The 22,887-nt window shown below is 30.8% G+C and overlaps 1 protein-coding gene and 1 pseudogene across 4 annotated transcripts; both read right to left on the bottom strand.

Moving 5' to 3' along the window:
* Nucleotides 1-13,051: 13,051 nt before the first annotated feature.
* LOC114166971 (histone-lysine N-methyltransferase ATXR3-like protein) lies at nt 13,052-22,479 on the bottom strand. Of its 4 annotated transcripts, none has more exons than XM_028051852.2 (6): nt 21,690-22,479; nt 19,309-19,506; nt 18,399-18,681; nt 18,090-18,252; nt 17,643-17,878; nt 13,052-13,263 (listed from the first exon to the last, which is right to left on the bottom strand). In XM_028051852.2, the coding sequence occupies exons 1-5, from the start codon at nt 22,411-22,413 to the stop codon at nt 17,660-17,662; spliced, it is 1,587 nt and encodes a 528-aa protein (XP_027907653.2). In that variant the 5' UTR covers nt 22,414-22,479; the 3' UTR covers nt 13,052-13,263; nt 17,643-17,659. The 4 variants fall into 4 exon arrangements, with proteins under 4 accessions (XP_027907653.2, XP_027907655.2, XP_027907654.2 ...); XM_028051854.2 differs by having other exon boundaries at nt 13,052-13,254; XM_028051853.2 differs by lacking the exon at nt 13,052-13,263 and adding an exon at nt 16,673-16,964.
* On the bottom strand, nt 13,270-16,522 carry LOC146882480 (uncharacterized; annotated as a pseudogene).
* Nucleotides 22,480-22,887: the final 408 nt, after the last annotated feature.

The raw sequence follows: 22,887 nt of genomic DNA, 5'->3' as shown, positions 1-22,887 counted from the left end.
TATTTTTTTTGTAGTGATATTTTATTTGTGACTAACTTTTTATTTGTCACAATTACTATTTATAACAGTGACAAAATTAAAAAAATGTCACAATAATTATATTACAAAAACTAAAAAAATGTTAAATATATTTTAAAAAAATGTTTCATTTTTCATAAAAATATTTAATTAACATAGCATATATTAAATATTTATAAAATAATGTTTATATATTACTAATAATAAATTATTGATTATTATAAAACTAAAATATTTGTGTTAATAATATTTTTTTTAGTATTATATATTTATTTGTGATAAAATATATTAAATATATTATTATAGCTTTAAGTTTAAATATATTAAATAATTCAATATTTATCTTTTTTTAAATGTAATTAGTTGTGATAAATATAAATTTTGTCACTATTTGTATATCATTTACAACTATTTTTTAATTTATTTAAAAATTCATTAAAAATGACAAAATATATATAATGTCACAAATGATTGTTCATTAATATAAAATATTATGCGATAGAATTACTTTCTTTTTTATAAGAGTATAATTAAGAAAATAATTGTTTATAAATTAATAATAATATAATATTAATTTTTAATTGTGATATTATAATTGTTAAAAGGAATTAAATTATTTACTTTTGATATAACGTAATTAATAGTAATATATACACATTTTTCACTATTTATATATTATTTTTTAATTTGTCACAAAAAATTCCTTGTAAAATGATAAAATATACTTGTAACAAATAGTTACTAGTTAACATAATGTGAGATAATAAAAAAAATCTTTTGAAAAGAATAATTAATACAAAATTTGTTGCAATTTTATAAAATATTTATGATCATATAATATCATTTTATTATTATACTATTATTAGTAATTGTTAAAAAAAAGTAATGAATTTGTTTTATCTTAGATTTGAACTTAGGTCCTTTTACTCATGTTACACCTATTCTGCCACTTTACGATTAAAGCATTTTTGTTTGATAATGTATTATGTATTTATAGTTTTATTATGATATTAATAAATAAGATATTTACTTTAAATTTAAATTCAACATTTAAAATTTAAAGTGCTAAAGATATTTTTTTAATACATTACATATCTCATTGGATTTTATCTAATTGATAAAGAAGATTCAATCTATTTTTTAAATCAATTTAAATTTAATTTAAAAAATATAAATCTAATTAATCTAGTTAAATGGATTTGAATTATAAATCCGATATATTTTATTGGATATAGATCGAATAATATTTATTTATTTTTTTCACTAGATTAATTTAATTCAATAATTTGTAAAAGACGCCAAAATAATATATTTTGTATTGTATGAGGTCATAATACCCCTATGGGTACATGACCTGACCGGATACATGTCATCCCTCTAGGACGATATGTACACAATCCACACCAGCAGACTGAGATGAACCCATTGTCATTCGGAACAGCTAAACTCAAAGTTAATTGTACTAATCCAATTATGAGGTAATTAGTGACTTAGACCAAAGTCCAACCAAGCAAGACCCATGAACATGAACAAAGTCGTATAAAAAGCACGGTTTAGGAAGTATATTGATTACGTATTCATTAGCATTTACTCTCGGACACATCTGACTGACTTTGGCATCAAAGTATCTTTTGGACACATTCCCATCCTTTGTGACATTCGATTAGTACTTTTAGAGTTTGAGGACATGGACTTTTTGAAAATTTGACACTTAAAGCATTTTAAGAGACTTTACAAGATAGACCTTAGTCTCGCAAGAACATATTTTATATTACCTTCTAAATTATCAACCCGTGGTGGGTCGAGCCGAGTCGGGTCGGGTTACCTGTTTTGACAGCTCTAAAGACAAATAACAAAGCAGATTTTTCAAACACAACGGATAACAAGTAGGTTCTACCATATCCTATTCGTTGTCATCTCTAACCTAAATAAAATATAAAGAAAAATATAGTTGAGTATTATAGTGATTGAGAAAATTGAGTAAATATATGAAGTGTATTTATAGACCTAAGTGAAAATACCCAAAGTATCTTTGCAAGTTATTTGAATAATAGATAAGAATTTTTGTGATATATTTTCAGTTATAGATATATGTAAAAAGATCTCAAAATTAAATAGTACCTTATATAAATATTTAATATACTAAATCAAATCTTAAATATAGTAAATTATGATTTTAAATTAAATATGCCGAGTAATATTTTTAATAAATTAAAAAATAAATCTTAAATAAGTAATAATAAAATCTTACTACAATATTAATAAAAAATTTCTTTAGATATTTTTATCAAACCTTATCTTTAATTTTATATTTTTAAAAGATAAGTTTGATAATTATTTCTAATATATGTTATACAGTGAATTTGTTTTAAAAAATTGAGAAAAATTGTTTATTATTATTATTATTATATACAATTACACAATTGTATTTATTAGGTTGTTATTAATGAAAAATATATAATTATATAGTTTGTTTGTTTAAATATTAAATTTGTTATTATATATAAAATCCAACCGTCTAGAAAATTCTAATAATAAAATTGTTTGCTTAATTTTTATTTTAATATATGAAAATGAAAATTTTTAACATTAGCATTTACCCATTTTTAGTTGCCACGATTAAAATTCAGTTATTTTTATACAAAAAAAAAAATTAGGATAGTTTTTTTTATTTAAGTGTAGTCTAATATTGGTTTTAACTTCCAGATTTTATTTTAGTTTTATAAAATATAGATCATGAGTAATAAGAACGGTTTCCAATTCTAGGGTTCCACTTCTATAGTATTCCATCTCCACCGCATCCCACTTCTATTTGTGTTCCTCTCCACCCCTACCAACATCCCACTTCTATTTTTGTTCCTTTCCACCTCCAGTGACATTCCACTCTCATTGTTTCACTTCCCAACAGGTTGGTCTTATATATCTTTCAAAATTTGGAACTCCATTAATTTCTTATTGTCATGTTGTTTCTTATTGTCATACATATTGTTTATCATCATCATGTTTTTTAATGACTATATGTTAATCAAATCTTGTCCATAAGTAGAAGGAACTAATCTCTCTGGGGTATTAATTTCTCTTTCTTTCTTAATTTGTTGTCTTTCAATAAGGCATTGTTTATCTCCTCTTTTGTTATGCCTGACTTATGAGAATATTGTTCTTTTCTGCCATTGATCTATGAAAATATGTAACTTTTTTTTTATATGAAACTCCAATAGTAATAATAATCATGTGAGTATTAACTAGGAATTAAACCTAAAAATTCCCACCTACCTCTTTACTCTAGGGAAAAATGTTGTAAAAATTTAATTGTTTCATTTTTTAAATAATAACACATTGATTTTGGTAGTGAGAATTTATTTCACATTTTTCAAAATTTAATTTAATATCGATAAGAAAACATAATACTTCCTCTATATGTGAATTTTGATGAGTGCTTGAATAACTCCATGCAGTTTTCTCTACCCATTCAACTTTTAGTATAAAATGTTTTCTTCTTAGTTTCATTTTTCTCCCCTAGAATAACTCAAACCAATGATAGTATGCTTGAATCCACATAATTTAGCATCGACACAAAGTTATACTCTTGTTTGAAGAAGAGTCTCGATTGAAAAACTAATTTCACTACAAGCCTTATGTGAATGTTGATTAAGCTCTAAAAAGAGGAAGCACTAAAACATTAGGCCTCCATATAGGTATGGAAACACTTAGAAAAATACTTAAAACACTTCATAGGAAAAATAAACATAAAAAATAATCATAATCACCCCATAACAATTAACCATCTTGTTATACATCATTATTAATATTCATTTGTTACATATATTGACATATTGAATGTCATATTACCATTAAATTTATTTTATGTTTGGTATAATCATATTCATACAAATTTATTTTATTATCATGAATATTTTTGGTGTTAACTATTTTATATTAATATTGTACAGGACAATTTAAAAAATATGAATGGAGAGAAAAAAAAATTCAAAAGCATGTACGTTAGTTAAGCATCTTGGATTTGTACCTTAAGAACAAGACCAACACACTTGCTAGGAATATTTTGTTTAATATCAATGATTATATTTTTAAATTTATAATATATTGTCGATTATTTTTTATTAAATACTAATGACTTACTTTTTATTTTAGGTACCAAATACTTGAAGATTGTCATATGCCATTTTTTAAATACTTATTTAATGTAATTATATAAAATAAAATTAGGTATCATTTTATATGTATATTTTTGGATATATAATTACATATCTTAGTTTTTGTAATTTTAAATGTACTTGGATATTTTTACATTTATAATATATTATCGATTATTTTTTATTAAATACTAATGATTTACTTCTTTTTTTTTTATTTTGCAGGATCAAAATCCTTGAAGATGTTATCATATGCCATTTTTTAAATAAATTATTAATGTAATTGTATAAAATAAAATTAGGTATCATTTTATATGTAATTTTTGGATATATAATTACATATCTTAGTTTTTGTAATTTTAAATGTAATGGATATTTTTACATTTATAATATATTATCGATTATTTTTTATTAAATACTAATGATTTACTTTGTTTTGTTATTTTGCAGGATCATAATCCTTGAAGATATTGTCATATGTTATTTTTAAAATACTTATTTAATGTAATTGTACAAAGTAGAATTAGGTATCATTTTACATGTAATTTTTGGATATATAGTTTCATATTTTTGTTTTTGTAATTTTAAATGTAATGGATGTTATATATTTATATTTCATGTTTATTTATTTTAATTGATATTTATTTTCAAAATGTAAATGTGACTTATCTATTCATTACAACATGTTAGCTATTTGCAGCAATTACTATATCATTTGTAATAATAATAATAATAATAATATTATTATTATTATTATTAATAATATTAATAATAATATTAATAATAATGATAATAATTAATTATCACATAAAATTTGGCAATATAATAATAATAATAATAATAATAATAATAATAATAATAATAATTAATAATAGTAATAACTAATTAATTTTACTCTTTTATATTTTTGTCATAATTTTTTATTATCACTATTAAAAAAATATAATAGTGATAATAAATTTGTCACTACTATCTTATATGTTTGTGATATTTCATTATTGTCACTATTACACAAAATTAATAGTAACAACTATTTTTGTCACAATAAAATTTAGTTTTAGTGACATTTAAAATTATTGTCACAAGTATAATAGTGACATAACTATTAGTGACAATTTTAATTTTGTCACAAAGTACTATTAGTGACATATTTATACCTTTTAGTGATGAATATTTATATCACTATAATCAATTTTTCTTGTAGTGTTACTTGAAAGTTAGTTCATTCTTTTTTTTTAATAGTTTGGTTGAAAGGTTACTTTCGTAGATGTTTTGATATTCTTTGGTTGAATTTTGTTTTTTCTTCAACCTACTTTAGAGCTTTACCTTTCTTGATTTTGTTTGCTTGAAAGCTTCAACCTTACGTTTGTTATTGCTTTGATATTCTTTGTATATTGTTTTTTTGAAGTTGCAATGTTTCTTATATTTTGTTGATTTAAAAAGTTAGTTCTTTCCTTTTATCATAGTATTTATCTTACCTTTCTTGATTTATTTTTGGTTCAATATTGAAGCTTCAATGTTTTTTTTTTTTGTTGAAAGCTTCAACCTTATATTTGTGGTTGCTTTATTTTTCTTTGTAGATTGTTATTTTGAAGTTGCAAGGTTTGAATGTTTTAACTTTGAAGCTTCAACCTTTCTTGATTTTTTTTGTTAAACGTTTGTTCTTTTATTAGTTATATAATAGATCTCATGTCTATATATTGCTTTTGTAGATGGCTAGGAAACTTGATATGGTCAGAGATATTTATGGAAATAGAGAAACATTGAAACTAGCAGTTAGAATTATCGATCTCTGGATTGTGGGAAATAAAAAATTTTATGGATCAAAAGGACACATGAAGATGATTCTTATGGATCAAAAGGCAACTTATTTGGTCAAAGGTTCATTTTTTTTACACGAGTTAAATTCTAAAACCAAAGCACTTGTCAAATCGTTTTCCACCTTTTCATACAAATCATTGCAATAATAATAATTTTCGTTACAAATCCACATTTTTCTCGAGTTAATAAGAAATTGTCGTTGCAACACAAATGATTAGCATGACATTTATTTTAGGTGTAAACTATGAACTTTTACCTTGTGTTTAGATGAAGCATTTCAACAATTATGAGAAATTGAAATGCATTGTATTTGAATTGTTTGCAATTAAATTCCCTTCATTTTCTAAATAACTTGTTTGGATAAAGAAATTAAAATACCTTACATTTCAATTTCTTGTTTTGATAAAATAATTGAATTTCTTGTGAGATAAAAGTTTCATATTAAAAATATTTATTTTAGACTTAATTATGTTTTGAGTTCATGGTAAATTTGGAAACAGGTTCGATGACCAAGATGGGTCGGGCCGACTCGACGACTCAACCGGGTCATAAAACCCAAACGAGCTAGTTTAGGTCAGCTCGACGATCCAGACAAGCTTAATCAGCCTGACGACCCATACGGGCAGGTCATGTCCGTCAAGTTTGTCAACCCAGCCCGACCCAACCCGTCTAGGTCGTTGTCCTGACTTGGACCGACTAAATCATCGAGCCCGCCCAACCCATCTGGGTTGTCAGGCCTACTGACCCATCTGAGTTGTCGGGCATGTTTGTGTCATTGGGCACACCCAACAAGTCTGTGTCGTTAGATTGACCTGACCTGGCAAGGTCGCCGGGCCAATCGGTATCACCCGGGTCGTCGGACTGGTCGGGCCCGTCTAAGTTGTCGGGTCAATCAAGCCTGACTAGGTCATCGGGTCGGTCAGGCTTGTCGGGTCAATGGGTCAGTTGGGCCGTTGGGCCTGCCTGACATGTTTGGGTCATCAGGCCCACCCGACACCTCTAGGTCATCTGGATCGCCAAACCCGTGTGGGTCGTCGGGTCTGCTCAACCTGTTTGTGTCGTCATGTCTGTCTGATACGTCTGGAGTGTCTAGCCAACCCAGCCTGTCATGGTTGTCGGGTTTGCCGGGTCCGTTTGGGGTTGAGTCCAGATTGTGAGGTTGAGTGAGAAGAATTTCAAATTCCACCTTTTTTTAGGGTATTTGAATTCCTTCTAATTTAGCTAATTGAAATACTTCAAAAAAATGCATGCATTTTAAATGCCTTTTAATTTCTCTATCCAAACAAAGCATTTCATTACAAAGAATTTCAAATTCTCCAAATAAATGAATTACCCTCTTGAATTGCCTCATCCAAACATACCATTAAGTTAAGCAAAGATTATTTTGGGTCCATTATAAAGTGAATTCAAATAAAAAAAGAAAGTCATTAATCAACGTTAGTAGCCACCATAGAGAATCAAGACACCACTAACTTCAATTATCTAGTTAATGGTAGCATTCCATCTCTACCAATTAAAATTTTAAAAAATAGCTTTAAAAGTAGCAACAAAACAATAAAATAATGAAAAGAGGGTAATAAAATTATGATATAATCATGAAACTATACTTACTTTCAAATCATAAGCAAGTTTTAAATTTTTTTCAAAATAACCTTTTCTTCAAGCCAAATCATTAGACGTGGATGAGATAACTTCACTTTGTTTCTCATCAACTGCATAATAAAAATGTAACATTCAAAGTTTAAGATGATGTCATATAAGCAAGATGCTAAAATATAACTATAACTTACAAAAAACATTTATTAACCATTCTTAGTTTAGGGAATTGTCTCTCTAGTTTGCATTTCTCATTCAACAACTATAGTTCCTGATACCGTTAAATTTAGTTAATTTCTCCAAAATCCTAAGATATAGATAGACATAACTAACACATGTAAATTTTTTACCTTCATGCAGGCAAAAGCAACATGTTCACGAAGGGAGAGGATCTCCTTTTCTTGCCCCCTTGCTCATGAATAAAGTTTCTAAAATCAAACTTATAATCCGATGGAATTGTATGAAGCACTTTGTATTTTTCAAAGAAAAAACATGTATGAATGCTTATACTTTTCAAACATTATGAAACCTTTTAAGTAAAATTGGTAGAAATCAAGAGCACTTTCTTATTGGAGCACAAAAAATCATTGTGATTGTTATATTTGTTCATAAAAATGGGGTTCGACATTGTTATCTTGTTGCTTCCAACTATCTATAATTGAAAGTAGTTTGCTTTAGGCTAGAAGCATAGAAATTCAAACATTCAAAGAAGATTACCTTTAGAAGTGAATCCTTGATTATTGATGGCACAGGTATCTCAAGCAACATGTTTATAGTAGATGTTGGCAGTTTATAGAAAGTTATTTGAATCACTAGTTATGCATATGGACAAAAATGTGTACACTATATAGATGTCAACATGATTTCATGTAACCACTATGGCCAAAACAATGAACCAAAATGGGGAAAAGAACGCAACATTATACTAAAAACCAAAATTCAGTAATTTTACATTATATAAAGGAAATCAATTGTACATACAGAACACATAAAATAGTTAAAAATAGTTAAGCAATACACAACATTACATCATCATAAACTAAAATATTGTCAGCTTGCATTCTGGACTTTGTCAAGGAGAGGACTTATAGTCCATAAACAATCGGCATGTTCTTGATGGCATCAAACCTCTTGGCCATTCTTTTTAATGTATATGATAGTTGTGAGCTAATTAATGTTAAGAGTAACAATAATAAATAAGATTTTTTTTGATAAAATAATAAATAAAATTTTTATCTCAGAAGTGTTATATATGTGAAGTATAAACAAAGTTTTCAAACAGATAATATGGAATAGAAAGTTGTCACATGATTCTAAAACTTTATCCACTGATCAAGTCAGTGTCTAATGAAAGATGCTTACATCCATCGACATGAATAGGAAGGATTATCACGTAATGGGCCTCGATATGTCTGCATGATTAAAAAAGGGAATCATATTCTAAATATTAAACACAGTAAATATGAAATGTAGAGCTTCTGGCTTAATATCCAAAAACCTGAATCCCAAAAAGTTATATGGTTGATGATAAACTTTATATCTTCAGCCAAAATCCAATCACCAAATGTAGGGCTTCCTAGCTTAATATGGAAAAATCACCAAAGAACAAACCTTCAAGCAGTAAAAATAATCAAACAAAAAGATGAATCCGAAAATATAACTTGGAGGACAGTCTTCTTCCGAAGAGGAAACTTATTACAATGTAGAATCCCAATAAAAAACATACTCAAAAAAATTTAAATACCAAAATCATAAAAACAAAGAATGCAACAGTAATAAAACTTGCTAAAAGCATTTAAAAAACACAGTGTTCTCTACATAAAATTAAATGAAAACTCATAGCATTGACTATTAAGTTTTAAGAATCTAAAAATCTTGAAAGGATAGACAAAATACAAAAATTATTCCCTCAACCGAAAAAGGAAAGCTTCAAAAAAGTTAACCTTCAAAAATAAAAAGTAAATATAACCACAAAATAAATAAAAAAGAAAAACAAAAAATAGGGTATTTAGGATTTACAATCCAAAGATCTTACCTTCAATCAACTACGAGTCTTGTAATTGTAGAAACAGAAAACATAAAATTTTAAAGGTTGTCATTGATAGAAGGGTCTATGAAGGAGAAAAGGAGATCGTTCATAGAAGGAAGTGTCCTTTAGGATTGAGACTGGAGAAGATTGGAAGAGGGTTGTAAAAAATGATAATTTTTTTTAATACGATTGTGCTGGATGAGTTAGATGAGAGATAAATGAGTGATTATGAGATATTGAATGAATGCAGAAATTTAAAAGGTTTCACCATTACTTTCATAAGTATAATTTTTCACTAAAATTCAATGAAAGAATATACATCTAGTTCCATTATAATAATATTCCTTGAATCCTTACAACATGGCAAAAAAAAAAGGTTGAGATGGAGTTATATATAATATATATATATATATATATATATATATATATATATATATATATATATTAAAGCATTATTATAATGATGTTTTAACATCTAACTTAAAACATTGTTAACTTTGATGTTTCTAGACAGCTTGTTGCTTTTACTTTGGATGACCAATTAACTTGTTGGTTTTGTTTTGGGTAACCAATTAATAACTTGTTGGTTTTGTTTAGGCTGACCAATTAATAACTTGTTGGTTTTGTTTTGGCTGACCAATTAACAATTTATTGATTTTGTTTTGGCAGACAAATTAACAACTTATAGTTTTGTTTTGGCCGACAAATTAACAACTTATTGGTTTTGTTTTGGCTGACTAAGTAACAACTTTTTTTGTTTTATTTTGGCTTACCAATTAATAGCTTGTTTGGTTTTGTTTTGGCTAGCCAATGAATAGCTTGTTAGTTTAAGTTGGCTTCTTCAGCCCCAGTCGAGTTGAAATATCACTTTAATCGGGCATTCCTGTCCCGCAACATGAGCTTGAAGTTAATAGATTTAAACAAGGTTTTCTCGCTTTTCAAGCCAAACTTGGAGTCGATTCTAAGTCATGTCATAACTTGCTCCCAACAAAGATGGTATGTCGATTTTATGTTAGGTGATAACCTACCCCTTACCAAGCTGCTATGCCAATTTTAAGTCAGGTGATAACTTTCTCCCATCCCAGCTAGTATGTTGATTTTAATTCAGGTGATAACCTACTCCCAGTCGAGTTGGTATGTAGATTTTAAATCAGGTGATAACTTGCTCATAACGAGTTGTTATGTCGATTTTAAGTCAGGTGATAACCTCCTTGCAACCGGGATGGTATATTGATTTTAAGTTAGGTGATAGTCTCTCTCAATTGAGCTGGTATGTCAATTTTAAGTTAGGTGATAACCTACTCCCAGCTGAGTTGGTATGTCAATTTTAAGTCAAATGATAACCTCCTCACAGTCGAAATGGTATATTGATTTTAAGTCAAGTGATATCATGCTCCCAACCAAGCTAGTATGTCGATTTTAAGTTTGGTGATAATCTTCCCCAACCTAGATGTTGTGTCGATTTTAAGTCAGGTTAGTGATAACATGTACCCAGCCAAGTTGGTATGTCAATTTTAAGTTAGGTGATATCATGTTCCTAGTTGAGTTGATATGTCAATTTTAAGTCAGGTAATGACCTACTCCAAACCAAGTCAGTATGTCGCTTTAAAAGGGTGTTCTCGCCTCTCAAATTGAGCTTGGAGTTAGTCAATTTAAACCTAAAGAATGAAATTTACATATAATTATCAAATCAAGGTTAATGATTCACATGTACATATATAATTCAAAATATACATAATAATTGTAATATTTATAAAAAAAAATTTATTTATATTTTAAAATAAATAGTTATTATATATATATATATATATATATATATATATATATATATATATATATATATATATAATCTTATAAATATTTTAACTTTAATTAAATAGCTTTCATATGTAAAAAAATTATAATAAATAAAAAATAGTTGTTATAAAATATCACCGAAATATTTAAGTTGTTCAAAATAAAATATGACTATAAAATATTTAAGTTACTTAAAATAAAATATGACTATAAAATATTTAAATTTGTTATAATATAATATGATTATAAAATATTTAAATTTTTTAGAATAAAATATCATTATAAAATATTTAAATCGGTTATAATATAATATTTCTATAAATATTTAAATATTTAAGTTGGTTATAATATAATATTAATATAAAATATTTAAGTTTGTTAGAATAAAATATCACTGTAAAATATTTATATTGACTATAATATAATATTACTATAAATTTATTATAATATTGTTATAAAATATTTAAGTTTGTGAAAATAAAATATCATTGTAAAATATTTAAATCGGTTATAATATATATATATATATATATATATATATATATATATAATATTATTATTATTAAATTTTTAATTTTTTAGAATAAAATATCACTATCAAATATTTCATAATTTCCTTCAATATTTTTAGCTTTATATATGTTGTTTAAGGTCAATATAAGTGTGTTCACAACACGGTATCCAAAAAACTTAAGAAAATGAAACTTTAATTATCATTACAGCACATTTGCATACATGAGCATTGTTTATCAAAACTTGCACAACATTTTCTTTCACTACTTTTGTAATAACTAGTCATTATGTTAGCTGTTATGTAATACTTATTTCTTTATTTCATCATATGCTCTAACAACTTTTAAGAAAACGTGAACACCTCACTGGTTATAATATATTTATTTGAAAATTTGTTCATCCATCATAGACTATGTTAATCTCTTTATTGTTCTAAGTTCATTTAATTGATTTAAGTAACCTCTCAACATTTACTTTCTCTTGTTGTATTAGAGTAATTCTCAAAACATCGAAGGAAGTAAAGCATTAAGATTATAATTTGTAATAAACAAATATGAATTCACAGGACAGGAGTTCTTACAATATTAAAAGACAATCTAGAAAAAATACAAACTAGTTATAAGAGCTTTGAAATTGTCTTTATCTTATATGTTCATTGTCCTCTCTAAAGAACCGTTTTTCCAACTTTTCAAACAAAGACTATCTATTGATTTTAAAATTGTCGTGTATTTTGAGACGGCATACATAAGTAATTGATTTTTAAGTTGTTAAACATTTTTTTTTTAATTATTGAATACTATCTATTTGAACTTAAGTTCTGTTTTTATGCATATAAACTTTGAAATTATAGATTTTAAATATTTTTAATTTGTTGTAACATTTTCTTTGCTGTTATTAATACTTTAAAATTAAGTTCATAGAGACAGAAGAAACTTTCCAATTAGACAATCCTTGATTAACTTTCTCCATGATATAGATGAAACTTTGCTTGGAAACTCTTCGATGAAAACATCTCAAACCCTAAATACTTTCCAGGCATCATTAATCTGGTTGGCATTTTGGTCTCTCCCTGGCATGCTTAAATGGTACCCAATTTTAATGATTTTAATGATACACGGTGAGATTAATAAGGTGAGAGATTCCATGCACAAAACAAATCGATAAGAGAGAAATAATATGATTTCCTTGTCTAATACCTCAAGAAGGACAAAATTCTTCAAGAGCTTCTTACCCATTCCAAAACATTCTTATTCTAACAGAGGAATGTAATGCCAGGAAATTTACTTCACGGAGCCATAAGCTTCATTCATGTGGTTACAAAAAAACCTGCATTTCCTGAATTAACGTACATCAACATTTCAAGCAAAAAATAATTGTTTCTGAAATATAATTATTTCTGAATATTTTTAAATGTTGAAGTTGCTTTACTACAAAACACGTATCTTCAACACAGATCCCGACACACTGTTGGTGTAAGTTTGTTTCAGCAGAGTTGGAAGGTAATCGTGTATACAGCCACAGATGTGCAATGCTAAGTTGGATCATTGCAAGATTTTCATGTTTTTTTATGCAAATTAATCAAACTGTTAAAGATTAGGGTTGTGAAAGAATCGTGATTAGAGGTCACGCACCTCCGAAAGATAGAAAACACAAGAAGCTAAAGAATATTTTTGTTCATTATTCACTAATGTGTTGGAAAAAACTCACACACACTAAAAGAATATGCAAAGTAACTCACTAAAAGAATATGCAAAGTAACTCACTCTGGTGTTTTTTATTGACATAGAATGGACTATTATACAACCACTTACAAATCAAATATTAACAAATTAAACTAAATCTTAATCTAATTTAATCTAATCTAATATAATATGTCATATTAACAAACTAAATCTTAAATAGTCCAAGTGACTAAAATACCCTATCACTTTACTAAATAAAAACAACTTCATAATCTAAAACGTAATCTAAAGATTATCTAACAAAATTAAAAATTATCTAATAAAATTAAAAATTATCCAACAAAATTAAAAATTATCAACAAAACTCCCCCATAAGCTTTAAATTTTTCCTTCTCATTATGAATAATCTTCTATCTCCATAACCAACTTGACCTTCTCTTTGACCGACTTCATCTTAACCTTGGCTGACTTACCCTTTATTGGGTTCTTTATTGTCTTTGTGGCCAACTTGCCATTAACCGAGTTCCTTTGAATAGGTTGATCTCTCTTTAAGAGAGTGGACAATTCCCACACCTTCTTCACACCAAACTCATCATCCATTTCAAGTTGTCACTTCTCATCTTACACCTCCAGTACAACTCTCAGATCCTTCTCGGCATGCAACTGCTCTTCTTGCAAACAACACTTCTTATTCAAGATCCGAGCTATCCACACTCCACATTGAGCTATCTGAGTTACCTAGGTTCCCTGCTAAGCTTTCTGAGATGTTTACTTGCTCCCCTAAATGATCTAGGCACTCCACTTGCTCAACCGACTTAATCAAGCAATTCGAACTTCCCACTAAGCTAATTGAATTGGCCTCATGCTCCACGGAGCTCTCTAAGTTCCTTTCCGAGCTATTCGCATGTTTTGACAACCTCTCTGGACTGATTTATGACATTCAACCTTTTTGCCGACTTCCCCACTTGTTTGTGCTCATCCCTCGAGCTACATCCCATTATCAACAACATTACTTCTTCAACTTCTTTGGCAAGATTGGTTGTCTCTTCTCTTTCAGATCGCACTGCTTTAATTTGCTTACCTGTCTCTTTCTTCACCACACCATTCCGAACAGATCATGTGCTGCCTTCACTGTCCACATGGTTCAAACACCTTTTCTGCAGGATGCTCAACTCCAATTTGTACATCCGATTTTTCTTCCGGGCCTGCAGGATGCTCAACTCCAATTTGTACATTCGATTTTCTTCTTTTCTATCCGGGCTGCTAGCCGATCGTGCTTATCCTCCAAGTACAGTACATGGTTCTTTATCAGAATTGAGTTTTCTTTCTCCACTATCTGACATATGCTTAAAATATTACTCTTCAGCTCGGGAACATAGTAGACATCCCTAATTTCTCCAACCCGTCCATCCTTCTGCATGTGCCGAATTGTTCCACGCCCTTTTATCACCATCTTGGAATCATCTCCATATGACACTAATCCGACCTCCATCTTGGTGAGTTCGTTGAAGAAACTCTCATCGCCACACATGTGATTGCTCGCTGTAGTATCTAGATACTAGACCGACTTGTTTAAACAACCTGGACTAAGCTCGTCACCTGATCTCCTTTCCTTTACACAACCCAAACGCCACTCTGCTTTCGATTTATCGCTCTTTAGTTCGGCATCTACATTTTGCACCATCATTAAAATCCCTATCTCCTCCTCGTCATATTCCTCTGTGAGAAGATTTTTCTCCTTTTTTTCAATTCGACAAAACTTCGCTATATGACCAACCTTGCCACAGTTGTAGCAACTTGTCGATCTGAATTCTCTTGCATAGTGGCCATACTTGCCACACCTTAAGCATTCCACTTCTGACTTTGACCAATCTCCTCGGCCCCTTTCTTGACCACAGGCACTCCAATTCTGTAGCCTGGTCTGATCCATGTCGTCTTCAACATCATCTCGTCTACCTCGTCCTTGGCCACCTTGTCCTCTGCGACCTCATCCTTGACCACCTCATCCTTTATCTCTAGGATCTCGGCCCTGAGTGTTCCAAGTTTCATTCAAATCAAGTTGCGCCTCTAGTGCTTGATCATGCGGGTCGTGCTTCTTCCCTCTCTTTTGTTCATGGGCCTCTAGTGACCCGACAAGTTCTTCCACTAGGAGAACTAACAGGTCCTTCGACTCCTCGATGGCGCATACGATGCTCTCAAAATCATCTGTCAATGATCTCAAGATTTTCTCCACAACTCGGCTTGCTGGCATTGGCTCTACATTCCTACCGAGTTGATTAGCCACCTTCTCTACTCAAGTTATGTACTTGGATACTTGCTCTTTGTCCTCCATCTTCAGGTCTTGAAACTCTCCTTTGAGAGCTTGTAGCCGGACTTGTCTGACGCGGTTGTTCCCTGTGTATGCAACCTCCAGAATCTCCCATGCTTCCTTGGAAGATGCAACGTTTGCAATCTTCTTGAAGCCTAACTCGTCCACAGTGTTGTACAAAAAAATACAAAGCCGACTTTTCTCTCACTCACGTCTTCTTCAGCGCGATAATCTGGATCGCCGTCTGATTTGCTTCCTCCACGGATTCTTGATACCCGGTCTCTACTATATCCTAAATGTCTTGAGATCCCAAAAGGGTCTTCATCTGTAGACACCAATTATCATAATTGGTTTTCTTCGTCAATTGCAACATCATCATACCATTAACGACTTTAGCCATCTCTCACTCAGGCACACTCCTTTCATCCTTTCTCACATTGTTTCACTCTCTCCTTTCTTTCTCGCACTCGGTACTCAGAGCATAAAGCTCTGATACCACTTTGTTGGAAAAAACTCACACACACTAAAAGAATATGCAAAGTAACTCACTATGGTGTTTTTCATTGGTGGAGAATGGGCTATTATATAGTCACTTACAAACCAAACTAAATCTTAATCTAATTTAATCTAATCTAATATGCCATATTAACAAACTAAATCTTAGATACTCCAATCGACTAAAATAACAACTAACTTAAATCTAATTCATCAAATATAAAATACTCTATCACTTTGCTAAATAAAAACAACTCTGTAATCTAAAGATTATTTAACAAAATTAAAGATTATCCAACATAATGTACATGCCAATATTTAACAAAAGAAATGTTCTAACCAACTCCAAGAAAGACCAAAATTCTTGAGGTCCCAGATTGCCTTCGTAGTACATGATACCATTCTCAGGACACTTTTCACCATCTAACAATCTTACCCTGTAATGAAAAAGATCCTCTAGCAATAGTGTCTTAATGAATCAACCAGATATTGCCCCCAGAAAAATATTTGAGAACCTGTTAGAGCTGTAATAGCCAGAATCAACCTTTCAACTTTCCGAAGAGTATGAAAAATTTAAAAAAAAAAAACCACAATGTCAACTTTTTATTAGTGTACCAAAATGTGCAACAAATAAAGAACCAAATGCATATAAATAAGGAACCAGATATGCTTAACTTCCCAAAGGCAACGCAAGTAATGCATGCCCTCGTGTTAATAACCAATAAGCGTGTTAACAATTGCTAACAACACAACTTTTTAGCACTCTTTACGATATGCTAATACCTATTAAAAATCACAAAATTATAGTTTTCACTCCTTATTTAATAAACTCTACTCATGATATTTATAGTTAAGAAAAATAGACAAAATTTAGATGCACGCAAATTTTGTCCACGCATTTATCGATTGTGCATATTATTGACATTTAACTAAATCCTTTATCACGCATATTATTATTGACATTAAATGGAATTCTTTATTATGATTATTATTGACAATAAATGAATTATATATATATATATTCAATTATATCAATCAAAATTCAAATAACTGGTGGAAAATTAATCTGACACCCCATTCCCCCGCCCAAAAAATAAAAGAAAATTCTGTTTCATCATTTTAGTCAACACAAGTGGGTAAATAATTTTTTTTGGATAGCTATGATACATTGGGAGGTTCAAAATAAATGACTCACTATAATTTAAAGACTCAGTACAAAGGAGTCTTACCATATGATCTGCAGAAATCATGAAGGTTTAAATGGTTTTTCAGGCCACAAATACTCGGGCAACCCAGCTTTCTTGCGTTCTTCTCTTTTCTCTTTGTCTCTCTGCTCCAACAGTTTGTTAGTTCTCGCAATAAAATCGTCCCTGACCTTATCCATAATTTTATCAAAGCCAGCAATTGAATTCTCCATGTGATAGCACAGTTCAGAATTAAGATCTTCAAATATCTTATACAACTCCTGCAAACAATCAAAGAAAATTAAAATTCATGTTCCATAAGAGTTAGCATTGTTTTGGAGCTATTTCTTTTTAAATTGAAGTTGTAATTTTTATAAAATAAACATAAATATTAACACACTTATGCTAGTAAAATGTCATTTAATTCCTTAATTTTTAAAAAATATCAAATTATAGAATAATGAATTCAAAATGTTTGATGAAAAGGCATACCATAGCATCTTCATTCCAGTGCTGGAGGTAGGGAGGACCAGTGGTGTAGGAACCAAGAGGCTCACGGTACCATTCCCCATTAAACGTTAGTCGATCCATCGCTTGTTCTAAGCTCAGAACTTCCCATGGCCTTAACCCGGGAATGATTTCAGCCAACTTCTTTCTGCCTCACACAGCAATCCACCCCAACCCAAAGAAAATAAGAGGAGGGGGGAGGAAGGGCAAGAGTTAGAAACCAAAACAAAATGCTGAATGTTGTAAAAATCACAATTCAGTGCTATTCTGGTAACAGTCTCAGCATGTGCATACCTTACATGTCTGGGAATGTATTTGTTGGGCATGTGGTCCTGTTCCAATATAGTGGTCAGTTCAGAGCCACTAGCCCAAAGAAATAGGGCATAGCTTGGAATTTTAACTCCAGGCCAAAGACCATCATTAGCTTCCAATACTGCTAAATCACGTCTCTTGCTTTGTATAGCCTCTTCTTGAAGTTCCTTATAAGTCTTCTTTTCAAATCCCTTCAAAGGAACCCAAGGTGGTATGCCCTTTTGTAGTTTCTGAAGCAATGCTGTTGCTGAAGCAGCAAGTCTAACTACAAAGTTGCCCAACCAAGAATTAGTTGTTATCAAATACTAACGTGTATGGGCCAGAAAAAACAATCCTCAAGCCAAAAGCAAAAACACGAAGTAAGAAGACAAACTAAAATAGCATCTAATATTATTTGAGTTCTATAGTTTTTGTCAAGAAGTACTGAAGACACAGTTATCAAGATTTTTGTCAAAAACTGGATAATGTAATATTCCAATTTTAGGGCGTTGTAAATAACCTTGTTCAAAACAGTTCCAGAGAGCCTCATATAATCCCTTTGACTGATGTAACTGAGGGACCAGAAATTTGGAAAATTACAAAGAACGATTCCTCCAATCCCAAAATTTTCTAACGATCTGAAACTAAGAAAAAAAAAATCACCACTGATCTGTGGACCAGAGAAAAATACCATATAGGTTCAACATTTGATTGATAGTGGTACCTGGTCCATTAGTCTTAGGCTCATATAAAAACAAATGCTCAAATGCTTATATATCAATCATCAGTAAAATGATGACAAAATGGTCAAATGAAATAAATATTTTAAGTTTACAATTTTTGTCATAGCTCTACTCAAGTCCAAACAATAAAGAGTATATTAGAGAAAGAGAAAATATGGAACTCAACAGACCTTCCCAAGTGGCAATTGCACGCTCCATTCCGTAAATCATGTGAATGGGTGCCCATTCATCCATATCCTCACCCCAAATGAAAGTGTTCTTATCAATAATCCCAGCACTCCATGCACTTTTAAGCGTAATCAACTCTAACGGTCCTCTTGTGCGACCCAGCCGATCCTTATAGTACCACCCACCACTCCTCATGATAACTGCATCGACAGAAATAACATCATACAACAAAAAGTAGAACTGTGGACAGATACATCAATTAACGGAATTTTTTACATCTAGAGTTTGATATTTTATTACAAAAGCTTCAACAGACAATGATAATATTGATTACATATCTCACGTCCAACTCCCATGTTATAGGAAACTAGCAATAATATAACCACAAAAATGTTCAATACAATCCGTTCTAACTTATGAATATTTCTTTTTTTCCCTCAGCAAATTACAAATTAAAAAGGTAGATAGCTTGTTTCACAACCAAACATAGAGCACCAAAATTGATAATTGCCTACGAGGGATCATGAACAAGAATCAATATATTTTCATCAAGGCTATCAATTCATACCAATTAACCCACATCAACAATGTATATTAAATATTACAACACACTTGAGAATAATATAAAGGAATTAGAATGAACTTTTTAGCATGAATTTCCCTCTTTTAGGATCTCATATTTATAACAACTTTAGATACATCATATACAATGTATGAAAGGGAAGAGAAGCGAATCTGAAAAGTTATACCCAGGAAATAGGTGTTGCACAAAGCACACAACACCTTTACAATGAATCATATTTAACACTATTCTAACAAACACAAATACTCCGGCACATATTTCACCTAGAGTCAAATCCAAAACTAGAACTGTCAAAATGGGTTATAACCTGCGAGACAACACAACCCACCAAAGGTTCAGGCCGGGTTGAGTTAAAAAAATTGTAAATTTTGGTACGAGAAAAAAATGGATCCGGCCTACTAAGAACCCAGCTCACCCAGGTTGAACATGTGGTGAGCCAAGTTGGCTCACCAACCCACCCATAAATTTTAAATATTAAATTATATAAATAAAGGAAAACCCTAAATGCTCTTCTCTCTCTATTTTGTTAATGTTGTTCAATGACTACGATAATTTACTTGACCCTTACTTTTAGAAGAGAAAAATTCAAAATTAAAATATTCTCTTAGTTTGATAGACTTTTGATATGCTAGGTAACATTTATAACATTTGAACTTCTCTGCAACATGTAGCTTATCTTCGTTTCTAAATTTTGACATATTAACGTAATCCTTTCAATTATGCCCAAAATATTGCTTCATGCTATACAATATTGTTGAGAATTTAACTTTAACTAAGTTTAATGACATTGCATGATCCATGTTATCAATTTCACTTTATAAGATAAGGTCATTGATTTTAGAATTTGAACCCAAGACCTAATTCAACACCACAGAACTTATATAAAAAACATTAGTTATATCTCTAATGAATGTGAGATGTCACGTACACCCCCTCAACAAGACATGAAGCATGCACAAATATGGGTGCTCGAACATTTAAAGATACAAGTGGCCAATAAACAACAAAAGACAGATTATGATACACGTTAAAACTTAAGCTTATCGGTTAACTAAATTTCACAAAAAACTAACTTATAAGGTAGACATCCCAAACTTGGAAGAACTACATTAGTCATATCTCTACTCAATATGTGATATCAACTTGAGTCAAGTTGTGTCTTGGTTATCGGTTGTTCATGAGTTTGGATCCATCAAGAAAACAACCTCAGCCAACAATGACCATCTCATACTTTTCACACAGCGATTAACTTTCAGGCACTGAGGTACACTAGTTTTTTTATTCATAAATAATCCAAGCCTGACAGTCATATCAATTGTAATTCTTACACATTCCATGGTTAACCGGTTAATTATTTAAGGTCCGATTAAACTAGACCCGTCTCCCATGTCTTTTCCTCAGATTTTGCCAGATATCCCTCCTTCTTGGGACATACCAAAAGCTCCTTAATTGTTTTAAGAACATTAGATTAACATCTCTTGTACATTACACTATCTGTCTCCCCTTAATTGTTTGTAAAAAAAAAAAAATCACAAGGTGTTGTTGTATATGTTTAAAAAAAGAGGTAATATGTGCAATAACTTCAACCTCAGGGAGTACATAAAAAAATAAAGCAAATTTCTTTAACAAACAAACAAAAATTTACACATTAGCTTATGTGTTACTAAATATAAATTTTGGACAATGCCATTGTTATGAAAAGTTTTGTGGAAATATGTTACAGCTCACCTCAAAGCACAACCCAAACATAAAAACACTGGCAAATAAGTAGGATTGAAAAAAAAAATGAATGCAACTCACAGTCATAGTAGCGCCTCTCGAGGTTCTTATACCCAATGGACTGGGCCGCGTCGATGGGCTTCCCGGGAGGGTAGGGCCGCTGTCTGAAATTCCAAAGCCCGAAAAAGAACTGTCTGGCGAAGTCCCAAAACTTGTCGTCGGCCTCCTGGCGGGTCTTCTGGGCCTTGCGGGGCATGGGCCGTCCGTCGAGCCCAATGATATGCGGAATCTCCTTCCACAATTCCGCATCCTCATCGTGGTAGGGTTTTTCGTTCGCCTTCAGCTCAAGCTCGTTCATCTTGTCGAGAATCTCTTCGGCGCGCGCCAGGAACTGCACCAAGGGGCTGCTGCGCATCATGTCCACAAGCTCCGCGTTCTCCCGAATTTCCTCCTCCGTGGCGTTCTCGCGCTTCTCGAAGACGGAGTCGTCGGAGCCGAAGGCGGCGTCGTTTTCAGCGAGGATTTTGTCGACCTCCGGGGTGTGGCGGTGGTCCGGGCAGGTCTTGGCCTCCCAAAGGGCCTGGCGGGCCAACATCTCGAAGTGACCGGGCTCGGAAGGGTCGGCGGCATTTTCCTTGGGCTTGCGGCGGAAGGGGTTGGGGAGGGAGATAGTGGCGAAGTTGGGGTGGAGGGAGGGTGCGTCGGCGAGGTTGAAGGCGTTGCTGGGAAAGGAGGGGAGAGAGAGAGGATTGGGAGGTTTGGAGAACCAGTTTCCCCCGAAGGGGTTGAAGTTTATGGAAGCCATTGAAGGAAAATGAATATGAAAATGGAGGTATGAGTGAAGATAGTATAGTTTGAAGTGAAGGAGTATTTCTGTTGAATTCAGAAGAGGATAAAGGAAATGGGTTCAATTCAACGTTATAGATGGGCAGTTTCTTCCTGCACCTCCATAACTTTCGTCCTGTTTTCCCAAAAACTATTTTGACATTTTTGGATCTAATAATTCAGTTATTTTTTTTCTGAAAAAAATAGTTTCGAATTATACAAAGGTTATTTTACTTCTAAATTACACAAGTTAAATTTAATTTCTGAATTATAGAATTCAGAAATATTTTAAAAAAATAACTTTTAAATTATATTATGTTTGTTTTTAAATTATACAATCCAAAAGTTAAAAAATGATTTTTGAAATTAAATTCAACTACAAATTTTTGATACTTTAAAGTCTAATAATTATTTATCATCATATTAAAGTTTTATTAAAAAAAATAAAATAAAG

This window comes from Vigna unguiculata, chromosome 10, assembly GCF_037176805.1.
Source record: "Vigna unguiculata cultivar grain cowpea cultivar isolate G323 ecotype 2 chromosome 10, ASM3717680v1, whole genome shotgun sequence".
In the NCBI taxonomy this organism is placed as follows: domain Eukaryota; kingdom Viridiplantae; phylum Streptophyta; class Magnoliopsida; order Fabales; family Fabaceae; genus Vigna; species Vigna unguiculata.
Note: the sequence above shows the minus strand (reverse complement) of the source record. Positions and strands in the feature narration are given on the sequence as shown.

What these genes read in the sequence shown, in the direction of transcription:
- LOC114166971 (XM_028051852.2), bottom strand. Translation starts at nt 22,413, where the DNA reads ATGGCTTCCATAAACTTCAACCCCTTCGGGGGAAACTGGTTCTCCAAA. An exon ending in TGCAATTGCCACTTGGGAAG is followed by an intron (nt 18,682 to 19,308) that starts GTCTGTTGAGTT and finishes GCAACTTTGTAG; the next exon opens with TTAGACTTGCTGCTTCAGCA. An exon ending in TACATTCCCAGACATGTAAG is followed by an intron (nt 18,253 to 18,398) that starts GTATGCACATGC and finishes TGTGTGAGGCAG; the next exon opens with AAAGAAGTTGGCTGAAATCA.